We start from the raw sequence: 27,971 nt of genomic DNA, 5'->3' as shown, positions 1-27,971 counted from the left end.
CTTTGACCAGACAGGGGTCCGGGTCGTGGTGGAACAGAGGGGGCTCCTGTCCTGTATTTCCTTTTATCTGTCAGCCGTTCTCTCTCTTTCTCATCATCATCATCATCATCGAATACGACTGTGTATCTATCATCAATACAAGTCAACACAAACGACTGTCTCTACCCTGTATCTTCCAATCGTCCGTGCCCTGGACCACCGAAACGAACAATGCAGTCCTCAATCTCCAAACGCAACATCATTATCACACTCCCCACCGAGGTTATCCAGCTGCTCGCTGGGAAGGATAACGAATCCGAGGAGCGCGCAACTCTCGCCTGGACCTCCTCAGAGCTGCGGGTTATTCTCTTCCCCAGGATTGATCCGATGGTCATCATGTATGTAGCCATCCGGTCCCTGGACATGAAGCAGATCCTTCTAGCGAAGAGTATGTTCGGCGTTGCGGGCCTCCGCATGGGTCTCAAATATGCCGGCCATCAGGACCTCCAGTGTTGGAGAAAACCATCCGGCCCCTACACTGACGAATTCCCTTGGTCACCGCATACAAAAACCTACGCGATCATGGAGGTAATCTTCCAGGAACGCATGCCGCTCTTGGACCTTCTCTACGATCATCTCACAGAGGGGGACGATAGCATTCTCGCCGCATTGAAAGTTACAATGCCATTTGACTGCTGGGTTATTATTACGAAGCCACTCATGGAGTATCCCACCCAGGAACAGCTCGAGGAAGCCTTCCTTGAGGCTTGCCTATTCCAAAGCATCGTGACCGCAAGCATCCTCCTCGAGGTCATGGACCACGAGCGTGGTACACACCTTTGCCTTGATATCATGGAACGTGCGGTCCACAGCATCGATTTGAAAATGCTCAAAATCATCTTTGAACTTGATGCATGGGCTTACAACAGATTCCCCATGCCCGACGCACGTGTCCATGCGTTTTTTCCTTTGCTATACCTCGCAAGGTGTGGCCTTAGCAACGGTGGTGACCGTAGGGCCCTACTCAAGATGTGGCAGAAGCTGATCAACGAATACGCCGACAAGGAGCAAGAAGATGCAGAGCACGCGCAGGTTCTCCATTATCTCGCCAAGCACGGAGCTGCCAACTACGCACGCTCTAAAGCCGCTGAGTCCTTAGCTGCCGATCCGGAAGTGGCCAGTTCGACATCCTCCGAGGACGATACGGAGGAGTCCCCAATGCAAGCTCACGAGGATGATCCAGGCCAGTCCCTCCCAGAGGTCCGAGAGGATGTCACAAGCGAGTCATCCTCAGAACACTCCGGGGATGAAAAGGAATCTGAGTACGAAGAAGAGCCGTCTGTCGAGGACACCTACAGACAGATGATCCGTGATATGCTGCAACCAGGCGTGAATACTGAAGCCATTCGCGGAATTCGCACTCTCTCCGGAAAACAACTCGACGTCCAGGATATCTTCGGAAAGACGGCTTTGCATTACGCCATCGAATACAAAGAGCCGATCTTGGTCTGCATTCTCTTGGAGAAAGATGTCGATTGTCTCATGGAAGACAACAGTGGCCTCTTTCCCTAGGAGCTGCCCGGCTACGCTGTTTGCGATGAAACAAAGTGCCTTGTACGTGCGGCATACGGCAAGGCCGTCGAGCAGTTTCAGACACCTGTGCAGGCTGAGAGTGGAGGGGACGACTCCGAGCCTAAGAAGGAAAGAGACGACGTAAAGCTTGCTGAACGTTTGGCTAAGGTTGCGCATGAATTGCAGGGGCCGGAGATGGTGGAGGATTGAGGCGAGGGTTCGAGATGAGTTACGGGTGTTCTCTGTGGGAAGATCGAAATCATGTAACTTAGTTAGCTAGTTAGTCATCTCGGAATAAAAAAAATTGTATTTTGTGATTCTCTCTTCACTTCGCCGTCCGGTTCTCATGAGTCATAGCAACCGATTCCGTCACATGACATGCACCTTTCCCCAAAACCATCGACGTCAACTTACCAAATTTACACAAAAGACGCGAAAACAACTATGCAGCCCATAGTCGAGATTCCCCGCCGCAATATCATAATCACTCTTCCCACTGAGGTCATTCAACTCCTCTGTGGCAAGGACGATGAGGCCGAAGAACGTGCCACGCTCGCCTGGACGTGCTCTGAGCTCCGGGCCATTCTCCTCCCTAGGACCCCCCCCGCGGTCATGGTTTATGTCGCGATCCGATCACTCGACATGGACAATATCCTCCTGGCTTACAGCATGTTCGGTGCCCGGGGCCTCCGTGAGGGGCTAAGGTACTCGGGCCATAAGGATGACACTATCTGGGTGGGGCCAGGGTGCTATTACATGCCGGGGTTCACATGGTCACCCCATCCGAAGATGTACGCAATCTTGGAGGTGATCGATCGTTACCACCTTTTCATGCCCATCCTCACCTTGTTTTATCAACACCTCACGTACGGACATGACAGCATCCTTGCTGCCCTCAAGATGACGATCGAGGGGGAGTCCTGGGAGATCGCCGAGACCCTTTTGGAATATGCCAACCAGGAGCAGCAGGAGGCAGCCGTGATCGAGGCTTTGCGGTTCAAAAGGATCGATATGGCGATGAATATGCTTAGGTACATGGAGCCTGAGCGTGCCACCAACCTTGCCTGGGATATTACCTCACGAGCTGTCAGAAACATCGATTTACAGATGCTGAGAAATATCCTCGCGGCCGATGGAGAGGTCTACGACAGGTTCCAGATCGACCAGGACTTGGTCGACGGTTTCAAACCGCTGCTGTACCTCGCAGAGCTTATCTGTGATCTGCCTGGTTACTGTTATGACTTCCTCAAGATCTGGAAAGAGATGATCGCCTTCTCTGATGTCCAGGATGAAGATGATGGACAATCGAATGTTCTTCACATCCTGGCCCAGCACGGGGCCCATCAGTTCCACCGTATGAAGCTTCTAGATCGTCATCCGGACGAGCCGTTAGTTGAGCCCGCTCAATCGTCAGCCATCAATACCGATAAGAAGACCACTACATCCTCCGATCAGGATTTGAACGAGGCATCCTCGACATCCGCGAAGGACAATCCGGGACTTCTTTCCTCGCAGACAACCCAGGACGATTGGAAGGACGTGGAGGACCTGGCTGGTGATGCGGAAAATGCAGTTTCAGAAACCTCGGAGGCCTCGGAGGACGAACCCGGGCCATCTATCGACGAGACGTACAGGAGAATGATTCGCAGCGTCCTCGAATGTCAGCAGGACGAGGACGGCAATATCTGTGGTGCCGACCTTAACCACCAGGATGCCTTCGGCAGTACACCACTCCATTTGGCAGTCGCCTGGTACGAGCCGATCCTTGTCGAGATCCTCTTGGAAAAGGGTGCCGACTGCTGCATCGAGGACGAGGATGGAAACTTCGCCTGGGACCTCCTGAATTGGAATCGGGATAGGTCGTGCATAGGTCTCGCACGTGCCTTGATGGAGAAGGCGTTTGAGCAGCTTCAGACTCCCGTGAAGGCCGCGAAAGAGTGGTGCGACTCGGGGCCGTTCATCACGGAACGAGATGACCTGACGATTGCAGAGAGTTTGGCTGCGTTTGCACTGGAACTGGAGAAATTCGAGACTGCGACTGTCTAGCGCGCTTAAGTTGGGGGTTAGAAATAAGGGTGCACTTGGAGTTAGCTACAGGGCATCGCTTTAGTTAGCTACTTATTTCCAATAAAAACTGTATTTTGTGATGTTGTTCTTTCCTTACCGTTGCCTGTGACGTTTGGTGTAGTAGGATGGGTTTAGATGGATAATGGAAAAGTACAAACGTTGCCACTAGATGTTGAAGTAGTATCGACAAGTGCTAAGATTTGCCTTACATGAATAGGAGTCTCTCCAAAACAGCGAGCTATCCCAGTCTATACTGTTCGAAGAGAAAAGTTCCCACAAAATTCCCACGCACAAACATTACTCTGAAACCGATTGATAATTTATTACGGCATGAAACAAGACAAAGAGAAATTAACATGATCTGATGTAAGAAATTACCCGCTATAGAATTCCACCCCCAAAAACGAGAAATTACACATTGATGGCGTTCAATCTCAAGTTTATTTCCCGGCATTTCAAATCGTCTCAGACGCGAGGAAGACCTCCGGATGGATAAAAGTCAAATTAACGAAATGGGCTGCCCCGCCTGCACCAGTTTCTAAATAAATCAGTCAATTACTCCAACTTCCACATTATTTCTCTCCTGTGAAATAAATCAGCGTAAATATATTCACCAAATTACCCGTCGATCTCCCGACCACAACTAAAATCATTTACATCCCAACCTGCGCCAACCTGCGCCCACAAAGCCACGAACGCTACAGTACCACTTCCGGCTCTCGGCAAAATACAGTCCGGTTCACCACCCAGTCCCCTGATGGGAACGGAACGATCTCTCCATCCACTGCTTTGACGTCTTCTCCACCCACCCACCCCCCCCCCGGGGGGTGGACGTCCGCAAAAGAACGTCCCTGTATTTTACTAACTGTATTACCACGGCCTCAAGACCGTACTAACTACCCAACCACCTCTCGTAATATGGCTAAACCAGAGATACCATTTGTCTAACTGGTATGTGGGTTAGGGTTCTTGGCAATCATTTCAAGCCGAATGTTGCTGCAAAGGTGCGGAAAAACAATATTCCGTGCCGGTGTGTCAGTTGGTTTAGATCGGTCGAGTCTCGGTCTGGCCACCGTAGCCTGAGGTTCAAACGTTCCTAACTATCTCATTTTTATTTAGTTTGATACCGCCTTATACCGCCAAACCGATGTCCATTGCCAACACATCCACCTCAACCCAGTCCACCGATCTTGAGAGCAAAAGGTCTCCGTCTACTCCTTGGCTGTCTCCTCCACGCTCCCACCCGGCCTCCGCGGGAGTATCTCGGCCATATGTTTCTCTCATCACACAGTGGGAACGGCGGGGGGCCCAAACGCGGAGCAGCATGCAGGTCGATCTTCACATCTGTGCTCGCCGGGGTTGCCTTAGGCTACGCTTCTAAACTTCACGGGGGTTATCGGCAGGGTTAGGGGGGGAGGCCAGGCATGGGAGCTTCGATCAACAGCGATGGAAAATAGCTAGCGCCTGTGGGGCTTTCTAATGCTAGGTATTGTTGTATTCGTTCTCATTCAATAACAGACCCTGTGTAGAAGCTCCCCCATCATTAGCGTCTAATCATATAGAGCTGTTTCCAATGATGAGAAAGGCTTAGGCACGAGTGCGGGTACAAGGTAGGGGTGCATATATTCTTCAGGGTTAGGGGTGGTGGATACCTCCGCCGATTGCGTCTTTTCTGCGAGGGGCTCTGAAAAACGGATATTTTAATATTCCTCGGAAATAGTGGAGGTATAAATAGGAATGCACGACCCTCAACCAGCTCCCCCGAAGCGTTGTTGATGTACCATGGAATCGAAAGCCGGGAAAAAACACAACAAATTAACAGGTTTCCCAGAGACGGAAGATACCCGTCAACACACAAACAAACAGCGAGTGTTTGCTTACTACACGGACAAAATACGGATGCTGCATGGAAACATCACACTAAAACCCTGGCACTAGATGTTTCACACTACAAACATCTCACTGGCGGTGAACATTCAACAACGGCTTGGAATATCGAGATAGCAAACAACAGGGTGTGCTAGCGTATTCTACCTCATTCTGTCTATCATTAGCCGAGTTATTTCTCCGCGGATTCGAACTCCTGGGTATCGTTTCGGGTGAACATCGGACCGCTATGCGAGGGTGGGCGGGTCATGGGTTCTCACTCGTCCCGAATGCATGCAACCACATCAACGACTGACCTATTCATTCACATTGCCGAAGTCATCTTCCAACACATTCTACTAGGCTTTGAATGCCCAGAGCTCGAAGAGTAGAAGGCCTCGCTGAATGTTCCGGCGCTCTTCATCCGTGTTTCTCTTCTTCCGGTTTCCTTTAATGACTTCTTCGGTCTGCTTGATGCATTATCCACTGATGCTTTGTTTGTTTGTTTGCTTGTTTGTTCAATTACAACCTGTTTCACTGATGGCCCCAGTACCAGGTTTGCTAGATTTAGCCGACTCTCGGCCCGATATTTTGCCGCCCCTGGGGTTATGGCTTCGCCCCCCCAGGCCAATGATTTCGCCCCCCCAGGCCAATGATTTCGCCGCCAGTGATGCGGTGATTTGGCCACCACTAGAGCAGAGATTTGGCCGCCGTACCCTAACCATGTGCTTCGGCGAATGATGCCAAGCGGCTTAGGGCTAATGCTGGCCCGTATATATATCTCCCTCCTCTCCCTCTCCTCCCTTTCCTCTACACATCACTCATCTAAGCATCAAATATACTCTGACTTCGATATCTTCCAAAGTCATTGTCTTTACTCCTCATCAGCGCTTTCTCGTCTCTGCGTTTTTTGTCAACTGCTTAATTAACACTGATCGGACTCATTACTATGCAGTCCTCAGTTCAGATGTCCCCCAGGAATATCGTCATCACGCTCCCCACAGAGGTTATCCAACACCTCGCCAGGCACGATGACGAAGTCGAGGAACAAGCCACTCTGGCCCACACGTGCGCATCTTTGCGTTCGATCCTCCTCCCGCGGACCAGCCCCATCGTCTCTGCCTACGTGACGATCCGGTCCCTCGAGTTCAATAACATCTTCCTGGTCCTCAATCAGTTCGGCGTTGAGAACTTTAGCAATGGACTTAAGTATGCCGGCCACGCCGAGATGGCTTGCTGGTTCCCTCCGCCGCCTACCTATGCGGCGACACTCCCCTGGGAGTTCCCGACAGAGACCTACGCGATTGTCAAGCTGATCGTCCAGAATGATCGCGCGGTCTATAACCTGGCACGTAAGTATCTCACTCCTGGTCACGAAAGTATACTTGCTGCCCTGAAGGCCACTGTCAATATCGATAGCTGGACCGCCGCCGAGGATCTGCTTGAGTTCGCGACTGAGGAACAGTTCATGGAGGCATTCACGTATGCTTGCCTCTTTCTGAACACGAACATGGCCATCGAGTTCCTCGATCTGGTCGACAGCGACCACTGGGAGGATCTCACCACACCCCTGATCGAGTGCGCAATCACTACGTTCAACGGGCCCATGGTCGACCTCCTGATCGATGGGGATGCTGACATTCATGATAAGTTCCAGTACAGTATCGATGAGGCCAACTCAACGTTCCCCCTCTCTTGGCTTGCGAAATGGGGCTTTGGTAACTATTACGGACATGCCCACTTTGTTAGCATCTGGAACAGATTGATCTCGCGTCGCGCGGACGTTCATACGACTGATCTTGATGGCCGCACTGTCCTCCACCACCTTGCAAGACACGGAGCTCATCGCCGCCGCAACCGCAAGAACACCTCCGCATTCAATCCTCAGATGATCCCGATCGGTGAAGCATATAAATCGATGATCCGCAGTGTCACTGAGTGCGAGCGCAATGCGAATAATCAATGGGTTGGAACTGATCTCGATGTGCAAGACTGCTATGGCAGAACTGCCTTGCACTATGCGATTCAGTTTCACGAACCCATCATGGTCCAGATCTTGCTTGAGAAAGGTGCGGACTGCAATATTGTAGATGAGGAGAACTTCAACGCTTGGGAGATCGAGAGCTGGAACGGGGACGAGAGGTGCAGATTTTTGGCGAAAGATGCTTATGTGAAGGCTTTGGAACAGCAGGGATTGGGCTCTCTTACGGCGGAAAGGGAGAGAAGGATCAACAAGGCTGCGGCAGAGATGTGGGCGAAGTTTTCGATGGAATTGCAGGGACTTGAGATTGAGGAAGTTTGAGGCGCGAGCTTTCATTGGGAAGACCTTTCTTCCCTGGAACTGATTATGGAAACCTTTTATTATAGACTGATTTGGTTAGGCAACGGTTTTATTGTGGCAGGAACATCCTGCCCTTTTATGGTAGAATGATTTTTCTTTGGCAATGATTTTATTACGACATGACTTTCCTTCCCTGTCGGACGATATAGTCTTTCTGGTCTTATAGCAAAACTTTTATCGAGACTGGGGATCCCTGTTCCCCAGCCTCCTAGCTAGGTGTTCCGCGCGAGCTGGGTTTTGGAAGTTTTCCCCAGTTACCTGCCTGAATAGGGCGCGGATAAGAAATGAAAAGAAAATGGGCATTTTAGCCTCAAAATTAACTGTGCATTGTGCGATCGCGTGAAGTGAAGTGAACTAATAATTGAAACAGGGTAACAGGTGCAACTAATGATAGTAGGCAGCTGCAAAATAGTAAGTCGGGTATGGTATTTCATGAGATAATTGTAAGTCAATAAAGTATGCTAGGGGCTGGTCCATTACCTGCTCGTGAGTTACTGTCTTCTGTTGTTCGAGAATTTAATAGGTCATTCCAACCTCATTTCATAGTTAATTAATAATATTGCTTAAATCACATATATGTACAAGGAACTATCTTTTTCCGTACCCTAATCCTTCTAGCCCCAGGTTAACAGGGATTTTCGTTTTGTTACACACTTGGTTCATTTGATTTTTCCATCTGTCCTGTTAATAAAAATCTTTGATTTCCCGGCTAATTGAAAAATGCTACGCACTCCCTGAGCTGAATCCTCTCCTAATTAAGTCCTAAGAAATACCACTTCGTGGGCTTTGATTGTGCACCCGGTCGTTAGTAGTTCAGCGAATAAAAGGAGGCCCTTTGACTCCCAACCTTCTCTCTAATTAGCCAAGAAGACGTAGATGATGCGCCTGTGAAGTTCTTGCAATTACTCAAACGATATTTTCCTGTAAGTCCCTTGTCAGATATATGTTGGTTTTACTTAATTACCATCCTGTGTTCATCAATCGAGGACCTTCGATCGCTTTGCGGGTCTTGCTTTTTTCAACGTTCATATGCGTTGTTTCGTTATCTCGTCAATGTTACTGCTGGTACTGTTCACAGATGTTGTCTAGCCCTCAGGTGCAAATAAATAATGAATCATCAAACAGGCAACGCTGTGGTGGGCGGTTGCCTTGTAGGGATAGGTTCTACCGCTGTCGATCGATCAAAGTAGGGACGTCATCTTCCGATCCATAATAGACTTCAGGATGTAGTTTTACTGTTTACCTCGGTGTTCATATTTCTAGGAAGATAGTGCGACTCTCAGGCATGTTTCTTGAAGTCTTCAATCCGCTCCGCCGTGAGGCGGGGGAGGGGAGCGGAGCCGTAAGCCACGATAATAGGTTGTTAGGAGGGCTAAATGTTCTACTAAAAGCCTGCCGCGTATCAATCTCCCGTCGTCTTCCGTTTCCCCCCGGGGAACTATGCATCTGTAATACTTCCTAAGCCATACAAAGGGTATTGCCAACTTTCTTGCGTCAATGGGTTTCGTCCGAATACTCGAGATACAACAACGGGATGTAAGACATGGAACCATACTCCCATACACAAGATACCGCGGCGGAATCAAGAGCGGAAGCGCCGGAATATCGAATTGTACTATACAGGACTTCCCATTTAGCAGCTTTCTAAGGTAACGCAGAGCTGTTGCTACGCATGTCAATCGTGAACTATCGCAGTGTCTCTGAATATTTGTCTATGTTACCACTATTGGCAGGTATTGGCTGCTTTCTTAACTTCTTAACAAGCAGAAAAAATATTTTTATTCTATTCTCGGCCACAGTACAGATAGGTATCATCATAACGCCAGATAATTCTTGCAATTGCGTACTTTGTGGCTATCGACCCCACCCACCACCGAAACCGCAGCGAGACACCACGACCCACAACTAACACCACAGCCCTGACCCTAGGCTTTAAAGCGCTATTGCAACACTCTCACCCTTTTGAACTTCTAAGTGCGCCGAGCTCGTGAGTATATATACTCTCCCTGCCTGGGAATCTCACCGTGTTGAGTATTGTACTGGAACTGTGAGTTGGGTACTTGTCATATTCTGGCGTCGGGAGTAGCGCTCATGGTCGCGAAGCTCAAAGATTGCGTTGGGATATGGAGGGTTGCTTGGGGTTATGAAGGGCTACGTAGGGTTAGCTAGGGTTATCTAGGGTTAATCGTTCTCGTAGCGTCGGATCACGAATGCGCTAATATAATGTTACTCGTGGGTCAGTAACGAAGCTGCAAGCGACTGTAGGAAACCCGTATAAAGAGGTTTAGGTAGACAAGCGTGTGCGGGGCGAAGTAAGTACGGGAAAGGGGTGCGGCTCTCTCCGAGAACCGTTGACAGCTGGGTTAAATCGATACAAGTTGTAGGATTCGTGAGAGGTACTACTGGATGATACGCCTGCAGCGGGAAGGCCTCGAGACCTTATTGTTAGATGATTTTGTACAGGAAACGTGTCCATCTAGGGTCTGATCTTGGGAGCGTAACGAAGTATAAACCTGAGGCTTTTGAGCTAGTGGACAGAAATCGACGCAAACGTACGGGTGCAAAACCTCGAATGGTAGTGACTTCGTGACCCTTGACACCCGATTCGTAACAACGCTGCCCTCCTACGTCGCCTCTTCGCACAGCCCTCTGCCCCCCTCCTTTAAATTAATGCTGGTGCACCCATAGAAAAAAAGCGCGGCGAAAATCCGTGCTATGAAAGGCCAACATTCTCCCTTCCTTCACAAACGTTCTCACCAAAGCTCAACAACACCACTCAGTCACGGGGAATAACACATGTTCGCCACTCATTTTTAAAAGTGAGGACCATGACAATTTCCATTATTTTTTTGGCACACACACTAGTGCCAAAATTACACAGGGCCATAAGTGCTGAAAGAGCACAAAACACAATATTTGTCTTCATACCTCCAGGTTTCACACTGGCAGATGATGCCTGATGTTTAAAGCATTGTCATTCACAAGTTGGTACTGTTAGGTCTGACACCTCTTGAAGTATATATGATATGATACAAGAAAGAGCGTTAAATTCAATTGATCTCGAACACTAGTACTACTCATACGGTGCATGTATTTAGTTTTACAATATTGAGTAACGCTTCTATATTCATACTCTGGATATTTTTAAGGGCTAATCAAGTACACTACACTATCAACTCTGTTCAACAAATTTACACTCTTCACAACTAATTGATTATGCAAATAAAAGCTTGATTTCATATTAAAAAAGATTAAACAAAAATAGTATTATTCTCAAAACTGTCAAGATTGAACAAACTACAATTAAAACAAGTAGGCATATCTTTTGTTTCCATTATTTAGATTCAAATGTATGTTAGCACATTTCTGTTTGAATGATTTATACCATAAGGCTCTTCTTTATTGAAACTTAAACGAAAGTTTTTAAATATAGATTTTGTCAACCCATTTTGATCGCAGCTTGCTGTATGTTTTCATAGATTTTACTCTCTTATATACTAAAATAATAGTGGTACATTAATATAATTCAAAAATCGTAATAGAATAATATTGGATATTGGAGACATCCGGTATATAACAGAACTAGAATTGAACTATTGAAACTCAACTCATACTACTAAAGGATTCAATTCGGAATTCTATATTAGAAGAAACGGTTATTGACTGTTAACCATTCTCAAGGGGGTGAGTTGCGAGTATTCCGCAGGGTACGAAGAGTGTAATAGGGGGCGGTATGGGAACTCGCAATAGGGGTACTACGGGGCTCTAGCATTAGTAAGGTTCGACGGGACACGGAGGAAGCGAGGCGGTGGTATTCTTAAAGAAAGAAGAGAACGATAATATTGTATAGCAATAAACAGCGTAGGTACAGAAGACGTTGCGTAAAGAAAGAAGAAGAGTAAGGAACGAGAAGTACAAACAACCCCCCTTAATATACTCAAAGTAATCCCAATGATGACAAATCCAACATGACTCATACATTAACAATCAACAGAACCCGATAGAACCCAATAGAACCTTTCTGACTAATCCAACTCTTCGCAACCCCGTTCCTCCACTAGTCGATCCATGAAAACCATTTAGAAATATTTTGAGTTCCAAAAAAGAATAAATCTCTATTGTTAGTTGTCAAGAGTTTTATGTTAAATATTAAAATAGACAGAAATTTGAGGTATATATTTATCTTTTCCATTTGATGTGTATTTTTAATTTTTCAAACTCTACTAATATTGCTATTTTATTTGTTGTAAAAAAAATTTTTAATACCGCTTTCTGATATATAATTAGGTTGAAAGCTTCTTCTTACACCATGAGTGGTATCCAGAACATAGGCGTTATTGGGCTCAAAATGTTTCAAGTTAGAAAACTCAAAAGCTTTTGCTTAGAGTTGTACATTCACCTAAATACATTATAGTATAATTCACATATATTTCTATAATAGAAACTATATAACTGTTTGGCGTATAAGTATAAACAACTCGTTATGTCCTGAAAATTATTATTAGAAAACAATGGCGATGAAATATCAAGTACCATCAGCATCATTTAGTACCACTTGAGACTAGATTCTGAACAGTATTAAGAGTGCCTCTGCATAAAGTATTGAATGAGGGGTTTTTATTTTCTCAATTAATATAATACCGGTCAGAAATAAACTCCGAATACTTATTAATCGTCTAATTTCTAAAATTATTAAAGTCCTCTGATTCTATTAGCGGAGATATTCTAGTCATCCAAGAAATACAGCATATTTAGGTAGATCAGAAACTTGATCGTTCAATCTAGTAATATTCCTGATAATCTGAATAATTTTTCCATTCACTAAATACCTCAACTGACTATCAAGTCAAGACTATTACTGGTTTGACTGATATATTAGATGATTCACTGATAACTCTCCAATGAAGAAATACAGTAAGGACAAAGACTTTATAGATTTGATTATTTCAATAGAATAACTATTAATAATAGGTGTATAATGGTAGGTAATAAGTTATAGAAGGCCTTTTGACAGAGTTATATTTATAAACATCGTATGTTGATAGTATATTCTAAAAGTAGATATTAATGTATTTAGAGCGTTCAATCGTTTATTACCTACTCTTGTACAGATAGTCTATAGCTGTAATGGTGTCTTAGTATTACGGTCGGATATTGTATTAGCTAAAGAGGAAATACTTGAGAATAGGCTTAGATTTTGTCAAAAGTATTTCTTTTGCTTTCTAATGATTTCTGTTGGATGAATGTATAAGGAATATTCGGACGACAGTTATTGAACATATAAAGGAGTTCTTTTTCTCGTTTTTCTTCACTTCCTCACTTTTCTCTTGAGATAACGCTCTTTATTCTCTCCCTCTACTCTGACTCGCATGCTCATAGACAACCACGTTGATCGCCCTTGTACCCGACTGCTATAGGAGCAGATATCTCTTGTCTCCCGTAACTGAGACTCTTTCCACATTAGTAAGTAAAAACCTCTGACGAGAACGCATCCTGCTATACATTATATGAGGACACTGTCAATAGCCTGCTGGTTAGTGAAAACCTATTCCCAAAGCACACGTTAGTCCACTCAGTTAGTTACCTTATGGTCGTAAAGCTGTTGCTCAACTTCCTACATGAGATACTCCGATGACTTACTTGCCTTTATTGCCCGAAACAGCAACCCATTTTACCCAAATCAGCTTTCTCTGCTGACCTATTATTACTGGCCTCGGTTAAGCTCTAAAGCCACCCCATCAAATACTGTTAGTCCTCTCGATTACAACCAAATCAGCAAGCTCGCGTATTACCCAGAGCGCAACCCCTTCGTCCTGGCATAAGTTCTGCGCCCTGAGCGCCTATCATGTCTAGCACCGTCAGGGTATACTGCTCGAGTCCGGCTCCACTCCAGGAGCACCTGCTATTCCAGCACCGCCAGGAGATATGGCTCACATCTGGAGGGTACTCACCAATGCTCTGCTCGCCTGAGCTGCCATGAGATTACTTCCCCCTCGGAGACGATAGGATGGAGTGATCCTGCCCACAGCACGTATAGAACTTTTGATTCTTTTGGTTAGGTCAGTAATACTATGCGAGAACTTTCCAATGCTCTTACAGTTTTCTTGAATGCTCGAACGGCACGACGAATGCTCGCACGGCATAGTGATTTTTCTCACCGTAGCGTGAATACTACCGCGAATGCTCCCCCGAATACTCCCATGAATGCTCATATGAATGCTCACTCGAGTGCTACCAGAGTACTCGTCAATGCTCAAAGAGCACTCACCAATGCTCACAGAGCTGAGGCGTTCGTCATACCCACTCAAGGGGAGGTAACCCTCACTTTGCCCTGTTTGTATTGATACACTATCGTCAAAGAATAAGAAGACACCAGTCCTTCAAATGATATCTAACATGGGTATCCTCAATGCCGCTGTATGGTCAGTCGTGGTATATTGAGACAAGAACTGTCCTGTATACTGGTGACGACTAACCAACCTTTGATGGAGTTGTATGTTTCTGGCGATTCTTGAAATGTATAATTAGCTTTGAGGTCGAGGCCATGACATGGCTCATCTGAAAAGCTCAATGTCTATGCATAAGTATCAAATATGGATTGGCATTGCCCTGCTGGAGCGAGCTTGCTGGATAGTCAGACTCAGATACTGAGCAGCCGAATTTTTTCCTCCTTCTTCCAATCCACATGCATAGCAGAACGAAACGAATTTTGAATTTGAGAGTCCACTTGCGTCTAACGTCACCAAAGCACTCAAGAATGCCCTCACAGCTTTGCAAGCATTTAACTAAATTCATTCCATGTATGCAAGTCTATCCTAGTATTTACCAACCAATTACCAATCTCCACCTCAAACAAATGGGTTATTCCCAGTATACTCCGAATATCAACGACCCAAATCCTCTTTCTCCTATTCCTACGAACCTTCAGGAGCCCATGTGAGCTATCAGCAATACCACTCTCGTTTGCCTCGAGTAGCTCCACCATACATAGTCTGTGTGCTCACCCCCCACTGTCTCGCAGACTGAACAAACCCTCCACACATACTGGTAAGCGTCCCCGAAACACTCCCCACTCCTCTGAGGTTGCTACCGACACCCATATCCAATCCTTTCTTATTTTCTCTTTCCTAAAAGCCGCATTTTCAGTACACATAATATTGGGAACCTCGTACAGCTCAGGTCCTTGGAAGATTGGTATCGGAACTTGAAAACATGTGAACATCTCCACCCAGTGCCCTAAAATACTCTCAGAACTTCTGGCAAAGCTCTGAGAGAATCCCGTATCCTCTATATACTCCTTTATCAGGTGATATAACATGGTATGGCTTATTTGCAGTCCATTCCCAAGATTAAAAAGTCTTTCCGATGTTGTTGAGGGGTTGCAAAGATGCCTAAGAGGCAACCCTCCTTCTACTATGGATCGTTCATTTGGAGCTTCTTTCCGGTCTTCGATTTTAAAAATCTCAAATGCCTCCTTCAGATTATCTCGATGCCTCCAAAGGATATCGTTAGTGCCTTCAAGACCTCTAACAATATCTTTCAAATTCAATACTTGAATCTCTAACGCTAACCGCCGCCTTCCATAGTCCAGTATCTGCGTTGCAGCATCGACCCTATTGGGTGTTCCATATGCCTCTTTTATCTGACGTATAGGGTGAATTCGTTGATGTCGGTGGAGTATTGAGGAATGCTCTCAAAGTGCTCGACATGTTCCCGATAGTGGGGTAACACGTGCATTCGATGAAGTTGAAGTGAGACTTTTCTCGTAACCCGCGAATCTCCTCTAAGCCTCGCTGAGCACTCTCTGAGCCTGACGCATTCAAGGCTTTTGTCCGATTTCTCGCATCCTTAACCGTCCTCTTGTATGCCTAGCATTATAAAAAGATATCCTTGTGCTTATGGAAATCCTCGAGATAGCTTTCCATATAATTCAGTGTGCTCATCGTATGACTTCCATACTGCGCCATTAAGTGGAAGTCGATTAAGCCTCGTATACATTTCAATGCCTTTGCAAATTCACTCCTGACTGCTACCCATTGGTTTCTCAAAGCAGTCACGAGTGCTACGAGAACAACTCGCCAAAGATTTCTCATCTCTTCACCTGGACATTGGGTTGTGGCACGATATGCATTGTTCGGTACTGCCAATACAGGTTAAGGCGCAATCAAGGCCCAAGTCTTGTCAAATTCCTCCAATCGATTGTGCTTCTTCAAGAAAGCCTGAACCTACTCCATCGTATGCTTCAACATCCCTAGGTAGATATTGTGCAGAATATCCGGTTTGTTGAGATCGTATAGATTAACCTTGGCACACACCAGAAAGCATTGAAGAGTGTCTTCACTGATCTCGTGACAAGGTATTCCACCGGTTCCAGGTTTTTAGAGTTCTCCCTGAATAGCTTTACCCTCTGCTGGTAATCCTCGTGATTGCGCGTAGGGCTCCGGTGAGTGCTCCCAAGACTGTGGAATTCCACCTCACATCTTGGACAAGAACTAGTACTAATATTTTGTAAGTTTGCATGCTCAGTTTGATCAGCGATCCAACCCAACAAAACCGGAAAGCATAGACGTTAGTCCCCGTAGGTGCATGCGATTAGCTCTCCTTCCCGAGAGCACTGCCGAATGATCTGGAAGATCTCTCCAAGGGCGCGATGCAGCGCCATTTGACTCTGACATCGTAAAGTGGAATTAGCGAGTGAGTTATTCTCGAGCTTAGCTGGGACTGGCAGTAGCCCTAGGAGAATTAACGAATGCTTCGTCGGCTTGTTCCGAACCGATAACTTAATGTTTCCGATAGTAAAATAGATTGGCCAGGCTTTCTTGTCCCCACTAAAATTTGTCAAATGTATGCCATCTGACGCGCATATAATTGGTACCACAGTCGACCCCTCCGGTAAGGTATTCTGTCCAAAAAGCATTAGCGACTGCTCATAGAGCATTTGTGAGGCTTACTGGGCCTGCGTCTCCCACTACCAATCTCCTTTATGCATTTCACGGTATATTCTCTCACCAGATCCATTATGCTCTACCATTAGCGTGTACACCAATGACTCCTGAAAGGCCCATTAGCGTAGAAGATATCACACAATTATCATTGGATCCCGGTAATAGTAAGGGATTTTCTCTCCTCCAATATCCACCTCCAAATGATGCTAGCTCGCCTTTCCCAATATGTAACTCATTTCCTCCAACCTCTTTATAAAACCTCGCCTAGTTCTGTACAGGCATTCACCACTGCTTGACGGAGCATGTAGAAAGAAACTGTCGATATTTCCTTGTGAGGCCTTTGACAGTATGAAATAATGTGCCATTCGATACTCGTATGCTGAGTAGAATGGATACCATAAGTATTGGAGAAGGTTTTGTACGCACTCATCTTAGTCCTTTGAGCGGTAGAAACGCTCCCCAGTACCCTCGTAAATCGTTGTCGCTGCTTCATGCCTATTTGCATCTCTATCTGCCTCTTCCATCATAAAATATGATTCGGATTCCAGATCTGAATTATTATCGGGATCTTGATCATGATAATTGATCCTGTTGCTCTCCAAACTATTCGAGTCATCATGCGCATCTGAATAGGAATCGTGATTGGCTTCTGGGCTGTCGTGAGTGTCATTGGGTATCTCTTGATCGCGCTCCAGGAGTAAAAACTGGTTTCCCAACCATTCATCTGCTTCAAGTGGATGTGTAGTTCAAAGATGTTTATCGAAGTTCAAAGAGGAGCTGTACCGCTTGCTGCAAAAAGGGCAAGACAATTTCATTGAAGTCTCACGATGTTACCAAAGCACTCCTGATTGCTCTGAATATTTGTTTTCTGCGAAGTCCGAAGAGGCTCTTTCCTGCAGGTACTGCTGCAGACTGCTTGAATGATTTGATTTGCCAGCCAATAAGGCTCTCACTTGCACCCCGTCATTAAGGCTGACTTTCAGTACGAGTCTGATGTCATAAATCAACATAATACAAACACAAACACCAATACAAAGAAACAGCCACTACCCCAATAAGGAGGCCAGTTATGCTAGATTCTATTGCCCTGAGCATCTGCACTCTCTCCCGGAGCACTTGTGGAGTCTCTTTAGATCAAGATAGTGTTCTCAACGCCAAATTCAACACGAATATTGACTACGAGCTCAAAGAATACATTCTCTCCAAATCAGCTTCCTAGAGGACAGAGCACCAACACCAAGAAGAACACAAACATCAACCCTAATACCAGAGCGTTATCAATGTCACCATTGGTACCACCTGAGCATCCCCAAGTGCGCCTGTAGTATTTAGATCATCAACATCACATATTGAAGCGAACATTGAGTACGACCACTCTGAAGTGCTTCTAGAGTATTCGTGGCTGCTCTTGGAAGTGTGATAAGGTCAAGAAAAAAGTTGATCATACTCAGTATAAGATTACCTCTCCGTTCCTACAAGTTCGGAAGAAATTCTTAACCACCTTCAAGTTATCCTGCACCTATCACTTCAAGTTCTCCATTGCTTTCAACATTACCTGTTGAAATCTCATCCTTCAAGTTCCTCTATTTTCAAGTGATTCAACCTTTACAATATTTATAAAGAACATGGTATTTCTCTCTCCTAATCTAATTAATTTCAGAACTATACATATCATCGTGATATATTAACATTAACAGACTCCAAACACCGCTCACTCCACTCTTTGTAGCTCCAAGAACACAAATCAACTTCCCAATAAGAAGCACATGCGTGACATAGATGAAGACGATAACGAAAAAACCCACCGAAAAATTAAGAAACACAAATCGTACTGAAAATATAAGAAATACCGAAGTTCCTGTTTGGGGAAATGCCAATGCTAAGCGATAGTTCTGTAGCTTTTAAACTTGTAATATTGTAAACCGGATTCCGCTCGCTGAGTGACTGATGATGCCACTAAGACGAGGCGGAACCCTTCCCTATTTATACATATTGGAACCTATGCCAAGGCCCGCTTTCTAATACTAATGAGATAACGATAATAGAATAAGACAATCAACCCGAAGATAATCCCCAATAGAAAAGCGCCCCCGCATAGTTCCGTTCCTCCATTCTAATTCCGACTCGTAACCATGAACCCTGCAATTGCCAGTAACCGAGCTGTATCGTACTATTGTCCCAGAGCTAGTTCCCTAAGTAGAACGGCCTGCAGCCGTAAGCCCCGCTTCTATTCCGTTCCGAGTGAGACACCCAATAGTAAGCGTGCCCTCACAACAGCCTAATACTAGTGTGGTTGCACCCGGTGCCCCCACACCCCTCAGTACCTTTCTATGCTTGTTCCCTCGTTACCCGACCGTACTCGCATCACAACCCATCACTCATATTATCCTTATTCCTTGACTCAGGAGCAGTGTTCGTATTTCCTATAACACTACTCCCCCTTCCTAGATGTCGCCCTCGACCGTTAAAACCTCTCTATGATAAAAACCCTGCGGGAAAAGTCATAGAGTAGGAAAGGTATCGAGCTAGTCTTCCCTAGTCCGTTGTCGTTTCGGAGGCCGACTCGAGTCGATGACTGGCCCTTGACTCCGTGTATGGGGCCGAATATTCGTGGTTGGTTTGAAGTTCTCGTCTAAGAGCGCTTCCTGCGGATCGGGTGTTGCGAGTCGTTTTCGTGTATTCTGTTGCCTGCCCGGGTTGGGATCCTCTCGGTAAGGTCTCAGTAACATCTCGTGGAATACGTCATGAACCTTCCATTCTGCCGGAAGATTCAATCTATAAGCCCTATTTCCTACAGTCGCGGCAACCTCGAAGGGGCCTGTGAACTTTTCCGACCATTTATTGTAACCGCCGAGGTTCCGAGTATCCAGCAAAACCTTTTGACCGATTGTGAACCGCTGAACTGCTGGTCCTGGCCTTGACGCCATCCTATCAAAGGTCTTCTGCAGCGTGTCTCTTGCTGACTCATGGGCTAGGAGAAGGTCTTCCAGGTAGGTGTTTCCCTTGGCATCCAGCTGTCCGATTTTCGCATCCGTTGGCCAATCTGTTCGTGGGTGGAAACCATAGTTGCAGTAGAACGGCGATTGTCCTGTTGACGAGTGTTTCGCATTATTATATGCATACTCGCAAATCGGTAGTAGGTCCTTCCATTTCTTCCCTGTTCCTGCGGTATAGGTCCGGATGTAGGATTCGAGGTGCTGGTTGGTCTTTTCTGTTTGTCCATCCGTCTGTGGGTGGAACGAGGTCGAGAGTCTTCTGCGAATCCCTAGTCGTTCTGTGATCGCGGCCCAGAATGCCGATACGAACTGTGTTCCTCTGTCAGAGACAATGCTCCTAGGAAGTCCGTGAAAGCGCCAAATGTCCTTGACAAAGGCGTTAGCGGTCTGTTCCGCGTTGATTCCCGTCATTGGAATGAAATGAGCCATTTTCGTAAAACGGTCCACGACTACCAATACGTTACGGAATCCTGATTTCTCCTTTGGCATTTCTACTACGAAATCCATTGAGATATCAGTCCAAGGTGTGGTGGCTAACTCTAGGGGTTGAGGGAGTGACAAGTATCTCCGACGTTGCTTGGCTCTCTGGCACACGTCGCAAGTCTTGACGAAGTTGGCTACATCCGTGGACATTCCTGGCCACCAGTAGTTCCTATCGATCAACTCGAGGGTTTTATCCCTTCCTAGATGCCCCGCTACGGGTCTGTCATGGTGATCCTCGATGACTTGTCTGACCGCGTATCCTGGCACTACCCAACGACCATCGTGGGTGGCCTCATTCGATCCCGGGGTCCATTCAGTGGCAAGCTCCGTTATTACGGCATCAGCTTCCTCTGTCCCGAAGACTTCAAGGTTTGCGTCAGGGAGAGGTTCATCCCGGAACGCTCTCCGAACCCATTGTCTGTCCTGTTCATACCAGTCTTGTAGTGGCTGAGGCAGCTCAGTACCTGGTATGTCGTACCACTGATCCAACGGAGTCCATTCTTCTTCGGGGTTGCCAATGATTTCAGGGCCAGTTTCTATGCTGGTCCGTGATTTTCTGACAAATTGTTCTGCGCTGAGCAACTGTTTTACGGGTTGTTCACGCATTACTCCCCCTTCCATAGCGAACTCTGGGCGCCTTGTGAGTGCATCTGGCTTGCCATTCTTTTCGCCTGGTCGGTAATGAATCCTGAAGCGAAAAGGTGCTATCTTTTCGGCCCACCTGGCTTGTCTTCTTGACAACTTCTTGGTCGTTGTGAAGTACTGTAGGTTCTGATGATCTGAATGTATCTGGATAGGAATGTCCGTTCCTTCCAGCCAATGTCTCCAAGTCAAGAGAGCAGAAACTATAGCGAGCATCTCCTTGTCATAGATCTCGTAGTTTACCTCTGCCTCGTTGAACTTGCGAGAGTGGTAAGCTACCGGGTGTAGAATACCGTCCTCGAACACCTGAGAGAGTACTGCGGCCTCAGCCCAGTCGCTCGCATCAGTTTCTATGATCGCTTCACGGTGTTCGTCATAGTGTCGTAGTATTGGGGCAGACGTAAATCTCTCCTTGAGTTCGTCGAAAGCATGTTGCTGTTCACTGCTCCATCGCCATACGGAACCTTTCTTCAAGAGATCGGTCATTGGTCGGCAAACTTCGGAGTACCTGTGGATGAACCGTCGTAGGAAGTTGGCGAATCCGAGGAAACATTGAAGTTCCTTGACCTTGGTGGGTGGTAACCATTCCGTGATTGCCTTCACCTTCTTAGGCGAAACCTGGTTCCCTTTCCCTGATAGTACAAATCCCAAGAATTCTACCTCCTGTTTGTACCATTCCGTTTTCTCAAGGTTCCCGTATAGATGGTTTTGTTGCAGTCGCTCCAATATCTTCCTCACAAGAGTCGTATGCTCTTCCTTAGTCTTTGAATATATTAGAATATCATCCAAGTAGACTACTACGCCTTGATCTAAAAGATCCTTGAATATGGTATTGACCATGACCTGGAACGACGCCGGTGCATTGGTTAAACCGAAGGGCATTACCCTATATTCAAAGTGGCCGTACTTCGTTCTGAAAGCTGTTTTCCATTCCTCGCCAGCAGCAATCCTAATCAAGTTATAGCCATTTTTCAGGTCGATCTTAGTGAAGAACTCTGCTCCTTTCGTCGAATCGGCCAACTCTGTCATGAGTGGAAGGGGGTAGCGATTCTTGACCGTGATAGCATTTAAGCCACGAAAGTCTACGCATAACCTCAGTTTTCCATTGGCTTTCTTCACGAACAGGATCGGTGCTGCTGCCGGGCTGGTGGAGGGGACTATTTTGCCAGAGGCTAGCATTTCGTCCAAGTACTCTCGGAGTGCCTTTTGTTCCACTGGGGAGAGCGCATAGATCGGTCCCCATGGGGGCTGCTTTCCTTCCATAAGGGGAATGGTGTGATCCCATTCAGAGTGATCAGGTAGTCGATCGGCTCCCTCCTTAGAGAAGACGTCGACGAAGTCCTGGTACTCCATCGGTATAGCACTAGCGAGAGCCTCGCCTACCAATGCCCTTGCCCAGAAGGGGTGTTGCTCGATCGTCATCTGTGTCTCGGGTGACGTCCTCAACAGCCTGATGACCAGCTCTTCTGGGTCTTCTTCGTATATATCATACATGGTCCTGAAGCATCCCTTCACTTGACAATTGATATTGTCGAAGGTGACCTTGTTCTGACCCCAATGTATGGTAGGTTGATGCTCCTTGAGCCATCGATGTGGTATGACGAGGTCTTCTCCTGCGAATGAGCCAACCTCACAGACGATGTCTCTGTCTAGATGGTTGTCGACGCGGAGGGTAAGAGATTGGGTGATGTGAGTACCGGAGTTAGGCATAGGGGTACCGTCAGCCTGTCTGATGATGAGGGGCTTGGGTCGAGGTTGAGTTGGGATCTTGAGACGATGGACACAGTTCCAGGACATAACCCAGTCCTCTGTTCCGCTGTCTAGGAGTGCGTTGACTATTTCTGCATGTTGGGTACTAGTTGCGGGGTGGTTCCAAGAGATCTCAATCTCAAGTCGGGTTTCTTGATTGTGTGAAGACATGTTCGTATGTTTTGAAAATGTAAGGTAAGGTGGGTTGTTCTTGATGTTGATAGTTCTTGTTCCGAGCGCGGGGCGAGGGAGTTTATATAGAAAATTCTAGCGTTGATCAAATCATAGTACAACACTTATGCACCAGGCGTTTTCGGAATGTAACCCCGCTTCTCGAAATGTGTGTAGAGAAAATTTAGATTGCGCAAAATAACAAAACCGATAGAACATAACATAACCCGATCCCTTCGAAAAGTCTTCCTTCCAAAACAGAATAGAAAAGCCGTAATACAACATAGAATAAAACACCGCATAAATAGAAATACCCAATCAATTTAGTCCTCCAAATTCGTAATCCTTGCCCTAAATGCCTCATTTTGTGGCCCCAATTTTCGTTTCTTATCGCCCTCCCTTCCGTGGTCCTTTCTCCCGGAAGGATATTCTTTTCTCTTCAGGTTCGTTAACCTGACCTTGCTCGTCGCCACGCAATCCTTTACGAAGTGGTTATCTCTACCACAACGGAAACACTTTCCTTCCTTTTGCCATTTCTCCTTCTCTTCCTTGGTAACACCTAAGTCATCCGAGGTCTTGGAGTTGTTGGCTGATGCGGGGAAAGTTTTCCGAGGATTTGCATTGTTGCGCGATTTCCGCCGTTCCGTTTTTTCCTCGCGAGGTTTCACAGTATCCTTTCCTCGCAGGATTTCTTTCCGCGCCTTCACCTCGTGGTCCTTGCGTCCGACTTTTCGTACCCAGGCTAACCAGTCCACGAAATCATTAGGTTCCTCAATCGCATTGGAGAGCCGTTGTTCCAGCGAGGAGTTTATTCCTGTTAGAATCATGGATCTCATGACAACTGGTCCAACTCGTGCGTCCCATTCTAGGTTCTGCATCTCATTGATGTAGTCGTCGATTGGTCCAGTTTGCCGGAGTCTGTCCATCTTCTGCTTGGCCTGTTCCTGACTCGTGCGGTTGCCATATTGAGTGCGGAGCTCTTGCTTGAACCGTTCCCAGGTTCCGATACTTCTGTCCACAGCCAACCTCTCCGTAAAATTCCGCCAGAAGTTTGCCGCACTACCGGTAAACTCGAGGGATGCCCACATAATCTTGGTACCATCATCCCATTGGACCTTCTTCTGGAGACTGATTAGGATTTCCATCTGATCGATCCAGAGTCTTACGTCCTGATCGGCTCTTCCGAAGAAGGGAATGTTGGCTTTTTTGGGTGCATCACCTACGGTGGCACGAGAGGGGTGCGAGAGTTCTTGCTCTCGTTGGCGCTTCCTTTCCTGTCTTCGTTTCTTGCGTTCCGGCCGCCTGCGGCGTTCGCCTTCCGAATCTGAGGAATCCGATGGCGATGATCCGGGTGCTTCCGGGGCGTTTCCTCCCTTATTGCCATTCCCGTTACCCCCACCTTGTGCTTCTTGACCTCCCTGCTTCCCTTGTTGGCCTGGGTCTTCGAGGTCTTCACTGGATTCGGAGCCGGCTGGAGGGACGACTGGTTGTTGGGGAGGTGGTTGGGGAGGTGGGCCTGATCCGCCGCCACCTGTTTCTGGGGCCAGTGGTTTTTCCGCAGCCGCTTTACGGGCTGTTTCCTTCATCTGCTCCACCATTTCTTCTAAGGCCGTCTTTGTTCCGGAGAACCCATCTACCAAGGAGACCTGCTGCTGCATGGTCCTTTCCAATTGTGCTAGTGTGGCTGCTACGCCTTCTGGAACTTGGGCTGGACCATCTTTCGGCAGTCTTTGGATCCAGTCAGCCAGCATAGTTATATGCTGGGCCTGCTCTTCCTGCCGCTGTTGGTGGGCCCTAGTAGTGGTGACGATCTGTTCCAAGACTTGACCGAGGTTCGTAGTGGTTGCGGCTGTCTCTGCCCGCACTTGCGCGAGGATATACCCTTCTCGGCGCTCCCGTTCTTCTTGGTCCTGGTTGAACTTCATCTGCAATTCGCGGATGAGTTTGGTCTGCTCTTCGTGCTGCCGGGTAAGCTGCGCCGCGTGCTGCCGAGTAATTTCCCTGATTGCGGGCAGGTCTTGGACGCTCACAGTGAGGTCTCCAAGTCCGCGACTCAGTTGCTGAACCACTGGGGCTCCTCTCCGTTCGATTTCTTGCCCGATGATCTCTCCAAAGGGGTGCTCGATCCGGCGTTCCTCTACGTCCATATCCGTATCCTCGTCTTCGTCCGTTTCCCTGGGGACCGAGGGCCTCGGAATAGAAGATCGTTCTCTGATTGGCGTTTTGTATGGGGAATGATCTCGATAGTCCCCTTGCCTGCGGGAGCGGGGTTGGCCATAGGATGCGGCCGGCTGAGTCGATCTGAAGAGGTCGCTGATCGGCATGTCCAGATCCCTCCTGTGGCGCTGTCTCGCCTGGGTCTCGACTATACCTCGATCTCTCACGGTGATCGAGCTCTCCATGTTGTAGTCTTCCTCCATTTGTTGCTGATGACCCCTTGACATCGCTAAGTTGCTCGATTCTGAGTTGTGGCTGTCTTCTACACCAGGGTTGAGCGACGAACCAAGGGACGGAGTGAGCTAATCCGTAGGATTGCTGGCTGAGGGTGACTTTAATAGGGAAGAGTTCGGGATAGTTGAGGATCTCCGGGTCGTGTTCTTCGAACGTGCAAGTAGTACCTGCTTCGGCAAAAAACCCGGCGTACTCAAGGTATCCGCAATAGAGGTGTTCGGCACTACCTCTGCGAACGACAAAAGAGGTGGTGCAAGTGAAGTTGTTGATAGCTGCTGTTGCTACTCGGGGATGCATACGGTATCAAAGAGTCCCTCTAATAGACTACTTTCTTATTCTTTTACTTGAGCGCACGGTGACTATCCGCCACAAACAAAATACTCTCAAGTATTGGTCTAAGCAAGTAGTTGTCTTATCGGGACGTTGATAATATGCGATCGATAAAATAATAGCGTAGTGGATAAGGTACAATATAGTGTTTGGGGAAATGCCAATGCTAAGCGATAGTTCTGTAGCTTTTAAACTTGTAATATTGTAAACCGGATTCCGCTCGCTGAGTGACTGATGATGCCACTAAGACGAGGCGGAACCCTTCCCTATTTATACATATTGGAACCTATGCCAAGGCCCGCTTTCTAATACTAATGAGATAACGATAATAGAATAAGACAATCAACCCGAAGATAATCCCCAATAGAAAAGCGCCCCCGCATAGTTCCGTTCCTCCATTCTAATTCCGACTCGTAACCATGAACCCTGCAATTGCCAGTAACCGAGCTGTATCGTACTATTGTCCCAGAGCTACTTCCCTAAGTAGAACGGCCTGCAGCCGTAAGCCCCGCTTCTATTCCGTTCCGAGTGAGACACCCAATAGTAAGCGTGCCCTCACAACAGCCTAATACTAGTGTGGTTGCACCCGGTGCCCCCACACCCCTCAGTACCTTTCTATGCTTGTTCCCTCGTTACCCGACCGTACTCGTATCACAACCCATCACTCATATTATCCTTATTCCTTGACTCAGGAGCAGTGTTCGTATTTCCTATAACAGTTCCTCAGACCGCAAAACGTCCAGCAAAACTATCAAACCTATACCAGAAAAGATACCAAAAATACCCTCGAAGCAATCGCCAGTACTTTCCAAGTTCACCCCGATCAACAAGAGCCGAAAACATAATCCCGTACCTTCACCAATCCGGTCTGAACTCTGGACTCCGCCAAATATTAACTTAGCTCCATCCTATACTGAAGGAATCTTCCCGAGTAACTGGGGAGCAACCCTAACTGATTCTGACTCCTTTCCTGACTTTGGTTCCGAACTCTCTGAACCATACAGAAGTGACGATCAAGACTCAGCAACAGGCTCAGTAAGAGGCCCACCAGCAGCAGTCTCCACTGCTTCCTCAGAACGCACCAATGCTTCATCAGAACCCCTTGTATGGACGACCGTACTTAGAGTTAGTGCTACCCCATCACCAACAGCTAGTGCTCCACGAAAGAATGTTCCCCGGAATATCATAGTCCCATGTCAAGTTCTCACTCGGTCCAAGTCTAGTGCAGCCTGCTCAAGATGCCCAACAGCAACAGGCCCAGCAACAGGTCCACCAATAGGCCTAGCAGGCTCTACTACCCCCTCACCAGTACCCGTCACTGATCTACTGAAGGCTCTTGCACTGGAGACCCCCATATTCAAGCCCTTACATCCCTCTCAGGTTTTTCTAGTACAAGCCCATCCCAACTAATACACCACCCCTCACCAGTATGACAGAGACGAATTTGACCTGAGCCATCGCCAATTGTCCAAGAGACATCCCCGAGTGTTCAAGAGATATCCTTGAGCTCGAGAGCATTTAAGATGATTCAAGCAACCAAAGAGAAGATGATTTTAGGTATACTCAATCTACCTAAAGTGTACACCAGCATCTGCAACAGCCTAAAGGTGGAAATGCAAAATGTAGGTTGGGTCAATAAAAACACCTCCGGATTGGCTGCGTTTAATATTCTATGACTTTACTTAATGAAGCTGCCTTCCTCAATGGTTTTCTGCCAATCTGTACTGGGGGTGACTCCGATGCCCATAGAGCACTGGCGAATACTCTACAGTGGCTCATCGCAGATTCTTGTACGAAGGAGAAGTTATCAAGGGTCAGGGTGACCGTCAGTTCAAAGAGGCTGCCGATGATAGTGATGATGATGATGAGGGCAGTAGTCAGGCAGCCGGAAGACGCTCTCGCAAAGGAAAAGAGCATGTAGTATCCCCGGAACTCTTGCAACCTTCCATAATGGTTACCATGGTGGACCCCGATATGCTAGAGGCATTCCTTATCCTCGTCCCACCACCTACTTATGATTTGAATGATCCCCTGAATGAACCTTAGTTCATCGGAATTTTGACCAAGATAACTTTCCCCAAGTTATTCAACTTAATCCTGAAGCATACCGTACCCAGCAGAGCTGTCAGAACTATCTGGAGGGCAATTGAGAATGTCCCTCCTGGCAGCTATTCCTACCGTTCGGCTGGTGGAGGTACAAATTACGGATTCAGAGGAGCTCGAAGGTTGATTGAAGAACAGCAATATCAGGCTTGGGAGGATATTGGCGGTCCTCCAGGGAGTAGGCATGGGTGCTCTCAAGGGGGCGAGTCGCGAGTATTCCACAGGGTACGAAGGGTGTAGTGGGGGTCGGTTTGGGAGCTCGCATTAGGGGTCTTA

At 47.1% G+C, this 27,971-nt stretch overlaps 5 protein-coding genes across 5 annotated transcripts; 4 read left to right on the top strand and 1 right to left on the bottom strand.

The window, feature by feature from the left end:
- Positions 1–210: 210 nt before the first annotated feature.
- H6S33_008129 (uncharacterized protein) lies at positions 211–1,761 on the top strand (the record flags this gene model as incomplete). Its single annotated transcript, XM_044839482.1, has 2 exons — positions 211–1,485; positions 1,552–1,761. 2 exons carry the CDS (start codon positions 211–213, stop codon positions 1,759–1,761), a joined length of 1,485 nt encoding a protein of 494 aa, XP_044688320.1.
- Positions 1,762–1,995: 234 nt separating this feature from the next.
- H6S33_008128 (uncharacterized protein) lies at positions 1,996–3,597 on the top strand (the record flags this gene model as incomplete). Its single annotated transcript, XM_044839481.1, has 1 exon — positions 1,996–3,597. One exon carries the CDS (start codon positions 1,996–1,998, stop codon positions 3,595–3,597), a length of 1,602 nt encoding a protein of 533 aa, XP_044688319.1.
- Positions 3,598–6,433: 2,836 nt separating this feature from the next.
- Positions 6,434–7,786, top strand: H6S33_008127 (uncharacterized protein; the record flags this gene model as incomplete). The annotated part of the gene is made up of 1 exon (XM_044839479.1): positions 6,434–7,786. One exon carries the CDS (start codon positions 6,434–6,436, stop codon positions 7,784–7,786), a length of 1,353 nt encoding a protein of 450 aa, XP_044688318.1.
- A 9,415-nt stretch (positions 7,787–17,201) lies between these two features.
- H6S33_008126 (uncharacterized protein) lies at positions 17,202–17,497 on the bottom strand (the record flags this gene model as incomplete). The annotated part of the gene is made up of 1 exon (XM_044839478.1): positions 17,202–17,497. A coding segment is annotated over one exon (296 nt), but the record flags the coding sequence as incomplete, so codon positions are not given.
- An 8,787-nt stretch (positions 17,498–26,284) lies between these two features.
- On the top strand, positions 26,285–26,972 carry H6S33_008125 (uncharacterized protein; the record flags this gene model as incomplete). Its single annotated transcript, XM_044839477.1, has 1 exon — positions 26,285–26,972. A coding segment is annotated over one exon (688 nt), but the record flags the coding sequence as incomplete, so codon positions are not given.
- Between the last annotated feature and the right edge of the window lie 999 nt (positions 26,973–27,971).

This window comes from Morchella sextelata (assembly GCF_020137385.1).
Source record: "Morchella sextelata strain SCLS chromosome Unknown scls_25, whole genome shotgun sequence".
Lineage (NCBI taxonomy): Eukaryota > Fungi > Ascomycota > Pezizomycetes > Pezizales > Morchellaceae > Morchella > Morchella sextelata.
The sequence above is the reverse complement of the archived record's forward strand: the minus strand, read 5'-3'. Positions and strand labels throughout refer to the sequence as shown.